Consider the following 15389-nt stretch of genomic DNA (forward strand, 5'->3'; position numbering starts at 1 on the left):
CCCCTGCATGAGACGGTGGGGGGCTGAAGCAGCTCCTTCAGTAGAAGACTGCTGCATCCAGTCTGTAAGAAAGAATGCTACCGCAGGTCCTTTATTCCTACATCTGACAGACTATTTAACTCCAGCATCATGTAATGTCGCACTGTGTAGACACTGTCCTTCTCTCTTAATCTGTACATCCATTTCACCCAGTGCAATCTCTAAATTTCTAAAGTTGGATACTTCTCTCAGCTGTGCAATAACACTATTCATTATCCATATCAGCAACCGTATACTGTGTACTTATAACTGTATATTGTGCATTTACATGGACCCAGTATTTCCCAGGTGCAATATCTATCTATCTATCTATCTATCTATCTATCTATCTATCTATCTATCTATCTATCTATCTATCTATCTATCTATCTATCTATCTATCATTAGTGGCTGGTCATGTGATTTGACACTAGGGTTTATGCCGCTACTTTGTCGCCATCGTGTGGACGAGATGAGAACAGCAGAAAGGAGTTTATCCTGAGGTCATTGCGCACTGACTTTTGTCCCATTATTATCCTGGTATAATCTTACTTAATCGTTCCCCCCCCCCCCCCCCACACGTTTGTATCACTATTGCATACAACAAAATATAAGCACATTTCAAAAATCCTGCATTGAAAATATTACAAAAGTATGTACGGAAGTAAAATATCAAAAAAATAAGTCATTGACAGACTGTCTCCTGTCATTGCTACATTTTACTGATATAAAAACATTTACGCAGTATTTTAATGCTGTAGTGGGTCAAGGTGAAGCTAAAAGATTGCCTTATATAAGTACAATATTTTACTTGGCATGTAATGGAGCGTAGGCTGTACTCATTGACTGCCAGGTTTTTCCTGGCAAGGTGTCATTAATGTGACAGTGGCTGTTTAAAAATATGGAAACACGCCTTTGGTGTCTTTGTTTCTTGTTTTTCCCTGTCTTTAGTACTTTTCCATTCCAGACGCTCCCATGTAAATACATAGCCGCTAGCCGAACAGCAGCTAACATCGCCTACGTATTTGTTTTCTCGGCTCAGCATCGACTTGCTGCAGGGAATAATCAGGAAGGACAAGTTTGGACATTAAAATAATGTCTAATGTTTTATTGCTATTTTAAGTGGTCACTGGTCAGTGTCAGTCAACATCCTCAGGTGAGGCTACGGTCATGTTCTTCACCAGCATCTTTAGCGTTTCTGGTTTGCGTTAGCTTGTTAGCATGAGCGTGAAGCTAGATATAAGATTGTTTTAGTCTTAGGTGTAACCATGTCTTCATCCTTCAAAATAAAAGACCGTTTTTTTTTACGTTTAAGTAGGAAATGAGGGGTTTTGCATTGCATTTTCGTCGTGATTTTTAGCTAAATTAAACGGAAGGTCATACAATTTCTGAAATGAGTCAGAACAAAGTACTGATTGATAATGCAGCTCACCCAAAATGCCACAAATGAAATGCAGAACCACCATCTCTAATGCATACTGTGAAAATGTATGTTTTTCAGAAACATACTTTACATCAATTGTGCTTACAGGTTCAATTTTGACGTTGGAAAAGTGCAGTTTGATTGATAAAATAACCTTAATTCAAGTTTTACTCACTGCTTTTTGCATGTCTAGTAGTAGTAGTAGTAACTAGTAGTTCAGGTTATTTTGTAAAAAAAAAAAAAAAAAAAATTGAAAAAAACAAAACACTATATGCTGTCTCCAAATTGGCAATTAAGATGTAATACCACAGATAACTACACAAAAAATAATTGTGCTCCATAGGCTCAATTGACATTACAATATTTGGGAAACAAATATTTGTTAAGATAAGACTTTTTTGAACTGACACTGGGGATATTCACTCATTACAACAGCATGATACAAAGGAGAGGTATAAAGCAGAACAAGTAGAACAAATAGACAATAAAAAAGACGCAAAATAAAATTAACAGTACAGTACGTAATAAAAAGAGTGTAAACAGAAGAACATTGTTAAAAATACGGTGTCCAAACAGAAACAAATAGAAATTAAGCAAATTTTTATGAGAGAACAATTAACAAACAAATCAAATATATAAAAATGGCCATAATAAAACTTTATTGAGATTTACTTTTCTCATCCTAACAGAAAATTAGACCTTTATTTATTTATAACAAGAAATGTTTGTTTTACAGTGGTGGTTAAATTTTTTTTATCTAAGCTTTTTTTTTATGCAGCTATGAGTACCCATGATTTAATTTGTGACTTTTAATCCAATATCTTTTGTCATACAACCAAGACAATTTCCTGATTAATAAAAACATTTATCTGACGTTTATTTTGACGTCGAAGAAAAAAAATCTAACGGAAGTATCAAATTTTATTGCGGGTGACTTGACTCCTGTCTATTCTACCAGCTTCCGACTCTCAATCCGACCACTAACCAGCCGAGAATAGCAGAGAGCAGTCAGCCCGTCGTGTCTCTACCCGAGGCCGGATGGTAAAATCCAACCTCCAGCGGATCCTAAACAGTCATTGCTTTGCTCGCGAGAAAGAAGGAAAACAGCAGTCTTTATCTACCATGGCGGACTTGAGTAGTGGTATCTGTGACATGATTGGGAAGTAAGTAAACGATGAAAAAATACCTGACCTAGCTAACTGCTAACGGTGATGTGGGGGAGGGGTGGCTAAGCTAATCCTCCTAGCAGCCACGGAAAGCGGAAGTAAAATGCGTTTAACTTTATATGTACAGTTTTAATGTCACTTTAATGTACTGTGTCAACTATACCTAATTGTTCCGTTTTGTGGCAGCCTTAGTTCTAAACTGGAACTGGAAACTTGAAAAACTGTCATGTAAAAATTGACTGACGTACGGACATCCACTTGCTGGCCCGAGAAACAACTTCAGCAGCGTTAGCCGTGTTAGCTAATATTAGCTAACGTTAGCTGTGAGCATGGGCGAACTTATGGTACGTCACTGTACTTAACTGCGCCAGCTAGCTAACCAGTTAGCGTCAACGCTTCAGTACGATTAAAATCAGTAGTTTTGCTAAGAAGAATGTTGACAAGTAACATTAACTAGTTTATCTTGGACTGTAAGGCGTTGGAGATCATAAACTGTCAACAGAGTAGGGATTTAAATAGAACTGTTTTTGATCTCTTCCGGTTAACCAATTTAAAGAGCAAACCGACTTCAGTGTGCCAGAATAATACTGTTAATTTACGGTCAACAACTTCGGAAATAATGTAAAATATTTGACAATGCATTTGTCGTCGAAAAACAACGCACGGTGGTAAGAAACGCACGGATTAGTTAGCATTTAACAGACAGTCCACAGGGGCACAGTTTAGCCTTAACTCGTGTTGTTGACTTTACTTCATGTTAATTCAAATTGTAATATTTGTCGGCGTCGGGAAAGGCAGGAGAAAAGTGACTTCAGGCTAAAAATGTGCCAGGAGAGTCGTAAGTGAGCACGTTTCGGGCCACGTTGGTCTCGTGAGCTGACAGCGGAGTCAGGTTGATTATTACGCAACTGACAGTTAACTGCAGCAGCCTCGAGACGGCAGGAAGTCGGCGGAGCGGTGGTGCCATGTAAACAGATAACGCATCACACAGGGTCATTGTCGTCAGTTAAATTTTGTAGTGTGTAGTTTTATGGGCTACTGGACTAAAGGTGCGGAATAGATATACAGAGGGCCTTACTGTTACATTAGTGTTACATTAATGTATTTGAAATAGAGTAAACGGGATGACTCCATCAACAGAAAATTAATGTGGATCAGAACTGATCATTTTCTTGGTTGTTTTGTAATATTCAATGCTTCTTGTCAAACGTGAGGATAGAATATCTGTGGGTTTTGTAGAGTTTGATAAATTAAAAACACACATCTTAAACCATCATCTTGGGCTGCTGGAAATCTTAATGGGTGTTTTCACTATTGTCAGACTTTTTTTTTTTTTTTTTTTTTTTTTTTTGACAAAGGAAAAATAGAAAATCATATAAATTGAGGTTGAAAACTGTTGTTAGTGTAGCTCTAATTTAGAAAATACATTGTTTAGAAAGTATAATGGGTATTTTTTTTCCTCCAATTTCACTGTTATTTTATATACCTAGCAAATAATCAATTGGGAAAATAATTTCCAGATGTATCATTAATGAAAATAAGCATTAGTTACAGCTTTTATATAAACTCTACAGAGATCAGCGTATTTATTTGTTAAATTTTGGTTTGTATGAAACCCTGCCACTTCTATGGCTTTCTCATTACATTGTTTTTAAAGGTGTACTAGGTCACAAGATACAGTATGTTTACCCACATTTTGGTAAACTTCCGATCAACAAATCTTTGGTTTGTGGATGCTCGATGTTGGGGGGCTCTGAGTTTAACATACACTGGCTGTTTGAACTAACCACACTGAAATTTGAGTAGGAGAATAGGAATTTGGGTTTGTGCTTTTCACAGCAAATATGTTTCATTGGTTGCCTCCCACCGCATCCTGCTGTGTTGGTGCACCGCTCTTAAAAAGTTCTGTTAACGACTCTGTAAACACAGTGCCATTGTTTTGGGCCACACAAACTGTAAGTGGTTTGAAAGAACATCCGGGCCTGCTTGTGTAACACATGCTGTGGATTGAGCACCTAAATGCTGTACTTGTTGAGGTTTACAACTTGGAAAAACTTGTTTTTGTTATCAGTATTCGATGTTGTTTTATTTTATTGGTAATAAAGCAAAACAGAAAGCACTCAACATTTTTGTTTCCAGAGCACAGTTGTTTTTTAAAGTCAGTGTTACATCGGCAAGTGCCATGAGAAGTTCCTTTAAACCTGATAAGATGGGTAATAATAATAATAATAATAATAATAATAATAATAATTATTATTATTATTATTATTATTATTATTATTCTGACGTGCATCCATGTCAGACAAATAATTAAGAATGTGTACTTACAGCACAACTCCTTGGGTTTTTGCTGTTTCAGAAACAAGAACCAAGTGTTTTCATGGAGTGTCAGGGTGTAGTCTGAAAATGTGCTGACTCAGCCAACAGCTGTTCAAAACATCACACTGAGCTGCATGTAAATCTTGAAATTTTACGGGCTATAACAAAACAAGAAAGCATACCTTTAGTTTAAATAATTGATCTGTAGAGCAGTATTATAATGCTCGAAGTATTTGTCCCTGGAAGTTTGTATTGCGTTTTGGCAAAGGATCTCTGATCTTGTGGCTTATGCTCATTGTGTGATGTAAACATCCTCCATAATTAAATTGTAGGATCATGAGCCTGGACTTATGAAGTTACATGCGAGATTAAATTGCTGCAGGACTTCTTGGCGCACTAAGTTGGTCAAAGCCCATATTTGTCTGCATCGAGTCCCATGGCGCATCTTTGAAGTTGCAGTTATAAGATTTTAGAAAAAACACTTTATAAGGTTCAAGTTGAATTACAGAAAACCTCTGATAAAAGTTTGGATTGTTTTTTCCGTCGCAGTGTTGTGATTGTGTCCTCTCTCTGTCCTCATGTCCAGTCTGTCCCTGCACTGTAGTAGTACCCGCGGCCCGGGGCCTCTGTGGTGCTCCTGATGCCCCTCTCCCACCCCTGAAGATCCCAGGTGGGCGAGGGAATGGCACACGGGATCACACTCCTTCAGCTCGGCCGCTCTACTCAGTAAGAATAGAAACACACACACACTCTTATGGCTGAGATGTAGTCAGAGGGAAAGTGTTTTCAGAGGAAGAAATGTGTCAAGAATAGGAGCTCCTTCTGACTGCAACCGTTTCCTGTCACATGATGCATTGTCAGAGTGTGTTTACTTAGCAGAGGACGGCACACTTGGTTCATTCATCCACACACAGCAGTGACACATTGTTCAGCTTGTCTTCCCTCAGTTCAGTTTATTTATAGGCTCAGTCACTCTGCTTGGCCGCAGTGAGTGCATGCAATTGTTTTGGCCACTAGTTAGTTTGTAATTGGACACGGAAAACGTACTCTGTACATGACTCTGACACCTTCAGTGTCATCCACCGCTGTTTTCAGATGTGTTACTAGCGTTTGTCTTCCCAGGACAGAAAGTTGACTGTAACAGAGGAGCCAGCAGGGAACGGTCGACCGAGGATACTCCACTTCCAAAGTCGTCCCACCGTTACCAAGACAATACAATGGGATGCTGTCCTAAGCAGCAGCGCACTCTACGTGGAGATACCTCTTGACCCTCTTCCTGAAGGTAGCAAGGAGAGGTAAGGCCGGACCGTTGGCAGCAGGAAAGACCTCGTGTGGAATATAGCATCAGGTCTTTACAATGGCTCACTTGAGCAATGTTACAGGAGAGCAAAAAGGCACTTAAAGTTTGAGTAGAACAAGAAACCGTATTATGTAAAAGTTGGCTTTTTTTCCTCTGGAACCTGGCAGCCTGTAGACCTTCAAGCCTTAATTACCTTTTAGTCTCGTTTTTAGAGATTCAGTTTGGCTCACGTCTGAAAGTAGAGCATTTAAAAGAATCAGTTAACGCACATATTTTTATCGGCTATGCATGCGTTCCAGCCTGTTGTGTTTCTGTGCCTGCATGTGAAGAAGTCGTTTTCTGTTTCCTAACCTAAGCTGCCCTCTGTCCTCCCCACAGTTTTGCGGCTCTCTTGGAGTATGCTGAAGAACATCTGAAAGTCGTTAGCGTATTTGTCTGCTTTTACAAGAACAGAGATGATCGTGGTATGTGCTAACAGCCCTGTTTTTCCCAGCACACCTTTTTCGTTGTGAATATCCAGATTACTTCGATTACATAATTGTTCAGCCTTCCATGTTCTGGGATCTTAACATCTGCTGTCCCTGCCTTGTTCTTGCAGCTAAACTGGTGCGTACATTCAGTTTTCTGGGCTTTGAGATTGTGAAACCGGGCCATGCCCTCGTCCCGCCTCGACCCGATGTTTTCTTCATGGCCTACAATTTTGACAGGGACTCCTCGGACGAGGAGTAGCCCTCTGGACAGCCCCTCCGCCCTCTGCTTACTTCCCCCTTTCTTCCCATCGTATGTTTGTCCATCCCGTCCCAGCTTACTCATCTACACCACCGTCTGAGTGAAAGCCTCTGCGGTTGCTCCCTGTATGCAAGCATTCATTTCCCCATGCTTTTTGTGTTTTAAGGGAAAATGTAAGATGTGCATCTCCTGTTCCCACCACCTCTCTTTGTGTGTTTATTAAACTGTTTTCATTCAAGATTAATCGGTGTTGTCACCTAAAAAAGAGGGAACCTTTGTTTTTTGAACTTAAAATCAAACTTGTCATAGCTATGAGTTAAAGTTCTGCTATAATTTCTTTTTCTTGTCAAGTCTTTGTTTTTCTGAATATTTCCTTTTATGATAGATTACAGTGGAGGATTCTTATTTTCTTGAATGTACAGTAAAAAGGTCATCAGGTTTACACTCGGGTACTCCAGCTTTCTTTTGATTGGCTAACTAATGACTTTAATTCTGTCTGAATCGAATTACAAATACATTTCAGCAGGACCAGTTTAATTTGTAGCACTAATCCACTTAAAACTATTAGGATTTTTCAAGCGTTACTTTGGAGCAACGGCCCCAATGATTGGTACTTCATAGCTGAACAGTGATTACATTTAGACTCGAGCAGGAGTGACCAGATGAATGCACGTCTGATGTTGGCGCTTCAGTTTCAAGTTAAAGATCCTACAATGAGTGAATTGGTACAAAGTGAAAGGAAAGTGAATAATCCAAAGTGCTTTTGCTTCTTTATGCCATGTATATCTGACAATATTGTAGTATTTTGTTTTGGAGGTTGATACAATGCTGTGATGTTAAGATTGGATTTTTTTTTTTTCCTGGATTAGCATTCCTTTAAACTTTTTTCATGATAGTATTTTGTTGTTCACCTGCATAGTGGTACCTGTTGTGCTTCTGTGATAATAAACAAATAAAAACACAACCGTTTGGGCGCCAAATGTGTTTAAAGACTCAAAGAAAATCTGATTAAGAGCTCCGTCAGGGCTAAACGCTGGCGACAGCTGTGGCTGGAGGCAGTATGCTTTCAGGTGGTCTATCCATCATATTCTCGCCATTAGGACTGAAGGATGAGCTGATTAGATTTTCAAGGTCAAAGGTCAAAGTCACTGTCAGCTCATGTCCACCTCATAGTCGGAAACACCTTTTAAGGAATTTCATTACACCTGGCACAAACGTCCTCTTGGACTCAAGGATGACTAGACATTGATGGTCAAAGGTCACTGTGACACATTTCTGACCATAACTCGATCATTCGTATGCTAATTATGACAACATTTCACATATGGCTCAGAGGATAAAATGACTTTAAACATAACTGTAGCATCATAATGTTCTGCAAAACCACTTTTTTGGCCATTACTGATCACCACAACTCACGCACAGAAGGGCAGATTGTGACCATATTTCACATTTGGTCAGATGCTGAATTGGTGACCCTAATCTTGTGTGTCCACCTTGAAACTGTGGTCTCTGTATAGGTCGTCTGTGCTGCTCCACATGTTAGAATGTGTACTTTCTTTGTAGCAGCATCCATATTTGAAGCATTGTAGTCCACCACAATCTGATTCGCTTCGCTGATACCAAGCTTCAGGTGTTTGTCGCTGCACCGTGTGATGAAGCTCTATCAGTGAAGACGGCATGTTTCTCATTGGTATTATTCACTAGAATCACACATAGTCATTTCACCAAAAATACACACAATACCTTTTATTACATTCCTACCATGAGGCGGTTATTCTAGTTTATTTAAAATAACCAATGAATTTATTCAGTGTTCTGCCTGGAGGTGCACTAATGTGTGGCAGCTTAAAAAGTGCCTACATCTATTGTAAAATCTGTGTTCTACATAATCAGGAATATTTTTCCCATCAAAATTTTATTGTATACATCATTAACTTACACCGTAAAGCACATTTAACGGCCCCTGGTCATGCTTCAGCGAGTCTCCAACATCATGTAATCTGTGCTTCTCAAACTGAACAAAATCAGGTCAGTTACAAAAGAGCAGCAGGGCAGACATCCAGAGCGTGTCCTGTGTCTTCAGACCACCAGGGGGCTTCACAGGACGCTGAGCTGCAACTGACATGACTGCTCAACAGCTGATTTTAAAGTTGTGCAGTTAAACCAACAAATGTGTCGCTTATGTGACCCCAAGAAGGTTTGAATAATCTCACAATGACGGTCTCTTACTCAACTGCTGCTCAAACTAGCTGCACATGATGATAATGCATTGATGTGCTGAAGAGGAACCCAGTGCTGGACCGTCCGCACTGGGTTGGACATTTTATGTATATATACAGACTGTGCTTGATAGACCACCCGCTCTTCCAGCTTAAATCTCTGCTTTGTGCAGCAGTCCAGTGACCTCCTGATAATTCCAGCATGGCTCTGCCTGCTCTCATCCTCAGTAGAGGTCTAATCAGGAAGAATAACTCCGAACACCTGTGTGGGTGCACAGAAGCAACGCTTGCTTCCCTTGATTGGGCAAAATTACAAGCCTTTTTTCCACAGCACAGCAGCCATTGTGACTTGTCACAATAGGAAAAGCACAGGTGCTGCTCACATTAACGATGGCCTAGTAAGCCATGACAGGGTGACCGCGAGCCTGCATGCGCAAAGCCAGGACCCTGGAACTGAAGCAACTAAAGGGAGATCAGGCGTCACTGATTTTATAATCTTTTATAATTATAATGTTTTAGAATCTACACACAATGTTGAAGTGTAGGTTCTCAGTATTGAACGGGAAGCACCGATAATTAACTGCTTAACAAGCATCAGAGGCTTTAGTTCTTGTCTCGTGTGTACACACAACAGTCTGCGTCATTTGAAATGTTATTTACATTATTTACTGCCTGAGGATAATAGTGATTAAGTGGTAATTTAAAGCCTAAAAAGCTTATATGACAAAGAGACATTGTTTATCTTATGTATGGAAGGAGAATAATGGAAAAACCTTAAAAATGAAATAAAAACAATCCTGAAAAATTCTCACACTCATCAGAACAAAGCATCCACCACCGGCAGCTTTGATGGAAAATATAATGTCGGGAGAACACCTGCAACATAGAAATCTTTAATGGGTTTCAGGGGGATTTTATTATTCATCTTTTTATGAAAATAACTATAATTAGTTTGCCTAATGTCAGAGAGCTGTGATTAACATCACTGTAAATTAATTTGGGAGTGGGGGTAGCTTGACCACTTTAGATATTAATTTCATGGTGCAGACATTAGCATCACTCCATCAGGACAAAAAAGAAGCACGTTTCATTTCTGGAATCCAAATATTTAATAGGTACATATCAAGTATTATTATGACATGTATAAAATTTCAGATCACAATATGAAGCAATGAAACTCCTCAGACTGGCATATGCTGCAAATGTTTGAGGTCGCCACATAAAAATGACTAATGATTAAAATAGAAGAGAAGCAACTAAAATGGTAGAAAAGTGGCGTACAGACATAGATAATAGTAAGCATTCTAGGGAAATTAAATGCGACTTTTCAAACTTTTTTCTTCAATAGAGTGCAATAAAAATAAAAAAACAACACAGCACTGAAGCCAAGCGTCCACAAGACGTCTAAAAGTTGTTAGTACTGTAGGTTCACGGAGGGCAGAAGACAGAGGGAGGAGGAGAGGGCGCGAAGGTCACAGCAGAGAAAGAAACGAGGGCTATTAGCTTGCCAGTCAATGCAGGAAGAAAAGAAACAAGATTGAACAACAGTGGAAGTAATGCACATCACAGTTAGCTTTAAAGACCATAGTAGCATTTGTACTTGCATGTTGTTGATAAAAAAAAAAGAAAAAAAAAATCCTGAATGATTGAACAGAAACGAGGACATCACCACAAACAAACAAACAGCCAGCCAATGAGAGGGGAGGAAGTGGCGGTTAACAACCGTGGGGGGGTCAGACAGACAGCTTTCACTGAAGAAACTGATGCGTACAGCAGCAGCAGGTCAGCTCAGCTCGACGCCAAACATGGCCGCGCCTCCAAGGCTGCTGCACGGCGACGAGGGGCCGCGTTTCCCCACAAAACCAACTCAACTATTCCAGATGTGTGATCTGAAAATCAGCACGCTCCAGGTCCAGATCACAGATCAGCAGCTGCTGGGATGTTTTTGTTTTAGCTCCTATCAGACCTGCCAACCCTGGACATTTTAAGGTACCATATCAGCTGCTCAAGGTAGAAAAAACCCGTTTGGAACTGTAAAAAGCAGTTGTTTGGGCTGTATTACACGAGCCCAAAAAAAGTCGGGACGCTGTGTAAAACAAAACAGAAAGTGATCATTTCCTAATGTTGACATATACTCAACTGAAAACAGGTAGGGACAGTTGCACAATGCTCAAAAAACACCTAACCCTAACCCTAACCCTAACCCTAACCTTCCACAGGTGAATTTTTATTCTTTCACACAGCGTCCAAACTTTTGTGGAGTCAGGGTTATATTTGTAGGCGTGTCAGATCTAACAGACTAAAAAAACATGAAGACAACTCTACGTGCACGGGTGCATGTTTGTCATTACATGGTAACAATAAAGCTAAAAAAAAATTTAAAATTATCAAACTATTTGGGGAATATTGGACAACGCAGGTCTTGTAGGAAACAAGTAACGGATGAATGGCATGTGGTCACATCCTGAAAGATTATTGGTCTTACTTGCGGAGGTTTAAAACTACGTACTCATTTATGTGAAGCTTCCAACGCATTTAAAAGATGGAGGGGGTGGTTCCACTGGACAGTAACATATGAGAACAGTAAGCACGGATCACGGTGTGATAGATCTGGAGAAACAAGTGAGTTCTGGATGTTTCTGTCTCATTTTTAGGTTAGACACTGAATCCACTCACTGCATTACAAGATGTGTGTCACAGCAGCTCTAAATCCTTCTACGCATGTTCTACGTTAGCCAGCATATCCAGAACAAATGAACTGTTTTCTCTCATAGGAAACTCTGTCTTTGGAACTGTTGTGTCAAGAAATCTGTTTCTGTATTTGCCCATTTGAGATCTACACATTCAGCGCAGCCAACAATCAGACCTGACCGCTAGCACTCTGTCCTTCCCAGTTCATTTTTATAACACTCTTTTGCTGTCAGGTCTGCTCTGGTATGAGCTCAGACGTCTCTCTCTCTCTCTCAGATATAAACATTAAGCGGGTGAAATCAGGGGACGTCCATTGACTCATGTCCTCCAGTTGAAACATATCTTCTTTTTCTAAAAGCCCGTTCATGACACTTGTCATCTGATGACCAATGTTTTTGTCTGAAGGGGGTGGGCACATTCAATGACTTACCCTGGCCTACATCTCTCTATTTCACTCCTCTAATTTTCAAAGTTTTGGCTATGGGGTGCAGTGAAGGACACAATTCAAACTTTACCTTACACATACACACGTTTTTCCTATTATATATTCAATGTTACACTGTATGCAAAGTGTATTGAAATATACTGCCTACTGAAATATTCAACAGTATAGACGATATTGAAAGGCTTCAATTATATTGTTTACATTTTGCAATATAAGGGTCAAATCAACACCTGATTTTCAGCACCAACATCAATCAAAACCTTTTTCTTTGAGGACTCTTCTTCAATAAAACTTTTTTTCCCCATTTTAAAAAAGAAGCATTTAACGTTGAGTCTAAAACTAGAATTTTAAATCAGTACATTTCTGATTAGAAAGTGAATAATATTAGGAAACTGACCGGGCATTGAATGCCAACTTTAACAGTTTTTCATAGTCTGTGCTATAAGATACTCTTATCCATCTCCAGTTGTCTTGTCCTACTGGTCTGGACAGGTGAATAACATCACATGACAAAATCACACTGGTCACACGCTGCATTTCTATACTGTATATTCAGCATCACTGCACATTTTTTCACGTTTTCCTCAGCTTCTGATGGTGCGAATTAATTTCACCACCACACTGATTAGAAAGTTCTTTCTAAGTGAAATAAATGGGCTTTTTTTTTTTTTCCAGGCTCACTGAGACGGATGTATCTCAATTTTCTGGGTGTCACGTGACAACAAATCACTCATTTTACTACTTTTCTACAATGAAGGAGCAACAGATTGTGCTGGATACCCACAGCTCTGCAGTGAACACTGCGCTAGATCTAACAGACAGAACAATAGCGGTGAATATCTGCTGAGCACAATATATGCTAACCATCTTTGTGTGAAGTCCTGCTTGATTGTGGTTGCTTGGTAACACCAGGGACGACCACAGTGTGCCCCTCTATGCAAGCAGCAAACCTCCTGCTTTTCAAGCTTTTCAGGGCGCTGCATGGAACTCTTTAGTTTCCATTACATCGTTAATTTCTCTGGTAGACAAATGGCAAAGGGCAATATCAGCATGTATTCATTTAAAGTACAGTTTAGTCCATCTGACTGAAGGAGTGGAACCTTGAATGAGAGTACATGTGAATGTGAGGACTAAGTGCTACTAACTGTAGCTGCCATTAGCTACTTCACTCAGTTAGCCGTGCAGCTAGCTGACCCTGCCCGGACTGGACTCAGAGCTCAGAGCACCATGAAGTGTTGGTGTTTACACCACCAGCACAGGAGCTCTGGACCAGAAAAGAGGAAATCTTCCCAAAATAAAAGGCTACAAGACAGGCGCAGAGCTGGCCTTCTTGCTATATATTAGCTGGCTTGTTATACATTTTGTTGTTGCAAGTGCTTGATGTTTGACTGTGTTAGCAAAGTTGTCGACTTGCTACTTTTTTTTTATCAAAAGTAATGTAATCATAACAAATGCGCATGTACAGCTGTGTATATTTACGACAGAGGGGTATAAGTGAATTGCAGTAAGAGACTGAAGGGGCGTCAAATCGTAAAAAATACCAATCCTTACATAATGTTGCTTTGATAATGATGGAAGGATCATTAAGTACGGTCCTGTTTGATACTTCACAAGCATATCTTGCATTTTATTTCTGGGCATGATTCCTCACTAGAAATGACTTGTTTTAAAGCAGATTTCTGAAGATGTTCGCCCCCGACCCGCTCCACAGCCTCATGTCTTTGGTATGCTTATGAAATAAAAGCCTTTTTTTGACTCCACATAAAATCTAAGCAGAGAGTTGTGCCTGTTGATCACTGTTGAGTTCACTGAGTATGTAAAGGCTGCTGCTCAGGCGTCTCCTGACACTCCAAACAAACCGGACGCAGCTGCCAAAATTTCTCTTCTCTGTAAATTCACTGAAACTTATCTCTGACGAGACGTTATTCTTATTAGCTCGAGGCATGGCAATGGCATTATTCCAAGTGACATGAGCAGCTAGCAGGATGCTAGCGTGTGCTCCTGATTAACCTACAAAAAAAGTCTGCTGCACATGTCATTGATAAAGTGCATCAAGGGCGTAAAACACTGTGTGCTTCATTTCCATAAATACATGCTAATTCTTGACTTTCCTAATTTTAGCTTGCTGTAACGAGCCAGCTCTGTGGGCATCTCTCAGTCACATGACCTCCTCGCTCACACTGAATGTTATGTAGGGTGTTGCCTCATCTGTGTGTCTTCAGTAACCTTGTGAAATTGCCAGTCCTGCTGTGCCTAAATCGCTGTATTAAACTAGCACCTTTATTTGCCCGCTGAGTAAAATCCTGCACATATATGAAGCAGCTGTGTGTTTTGGTGTAAAACTGCATACATGGTACACTAAATGCATACAGGTTGGCAGGAGTCTAAAGGCTGACTTGAGGATACTGTGGAATTTGCAATCAAACAATGTGCCACGTGTCAATTTGTGGACCCGGCGAACAAACACAGTGTTGGGGCAAACAAAAAAAATCAGCTAATATCTTGAGGGGGCTAGTGGGTGTGAGTCGGGGCGTCTTTTGTGCGTTTGTCTTTGTGTGGCAGGAGTAGGGAGGTTAAAAAATGTCCTTGGTTGAATTTCAGGCTGGTGATGTTAATGGAGACAGTCCAAGTCCTACTGAGGTTGTTTGTGTATGAATGATTGTATACATAAATGGCTGTATATGCAATATACAATTGCCTGTGGGTAAGTACAGTATGTGTGCGCAATGCGTTTTAAAGTGGAGCTCTAGGTACTTGACAGTATACGTGGGTGCACAGAATGGATGCTTATGTGCATGTATGTACGTATTCTACTTATAAATGTGATTTCGACCTCATCGGCCCTTGCTGTAGCCGGGAAAGAACTGGTCAAGCAGCATCTGAAGCGTCACGTTTTGGGTCATGATGTAGTCTTTGCCCAAGTCATGACGGCAGGCAGGGCAGGTGTACACCTTCGCTCGGAACGACCGCTGGAGACAAGTCTGAGGAGAGAGGACGGCAGCAGAGATTCACACACAAATACAACGGCGGGGGTTTGGAGTAGAGGAAATTAAAAATGCATCCACTCAGCACGCAC

The 15389-nt window shown here is 40.2% G+C and overlaps 2 protein-coding genes across 2 annotated transcripts in view; one reads left to right on the plus strand and one right to left on the minus strand.

Moving 5' to 3' along the window:
• Nucleotides 1–2407: 2407 nt before the first annotated feature.
• Nucleotides 2408–7938, plus strand: oaz1b (ornithine decarboxylase antizyme 1b). The gene is given in 6 exon segments (XM_070989182.1): nucleotides 2408–2604; nucleotides 5513–5564; nucleotides 5566–5652; nucleotides 6049–6221; nucleotides 6605–6690; nucleotides 6825–7938. Coding segments are annotated over 6 exon segments (654 nt in total). The 5' UTR covers nucleotides 2408–2479; the 3' UTR covers nucleotides 6956–7938.
• A 2327-nt stretch (nucleotides 7939–10265) lies between these two features.
• Nucleotides 10266–15389, minus strand: part of LOC139348484 (E3 ubiquitin-protein ligase UHRF2-like) — a 31355-nt gene continuing 26231 nt past the window's right edge. The window contains exon 16 of the mRNA XM_070988652.1: nucleotides 10266–15294. Coding sequence (XP_070844753.1) covers nucleotides 15148–15294 — 147 coding nt within the window. The 3' untranslated portion in view covers nucleotides 10266–15147. The remainder of the gene's footprint in view (nucleotides 15295–15389) is intronic.

The sequence above is a fragment of the Chaetodon trifascialis genome, chromosome 20 (genome assembly GCF_039877785.1).
Source record: "Chaetodon trifascialis isolate fChaTrf1 chromosome 20, fChaTrf1.hap1, whole genome shotgun sequence".
Taxonomy (NCBI): domain Eukaryota; kingdom Metazoa; phylum Chordata; class Actinopteri; order Chaetodontiformes; family Chaetodontidae; genus Chaetodon; species Chaetodon trifascialis.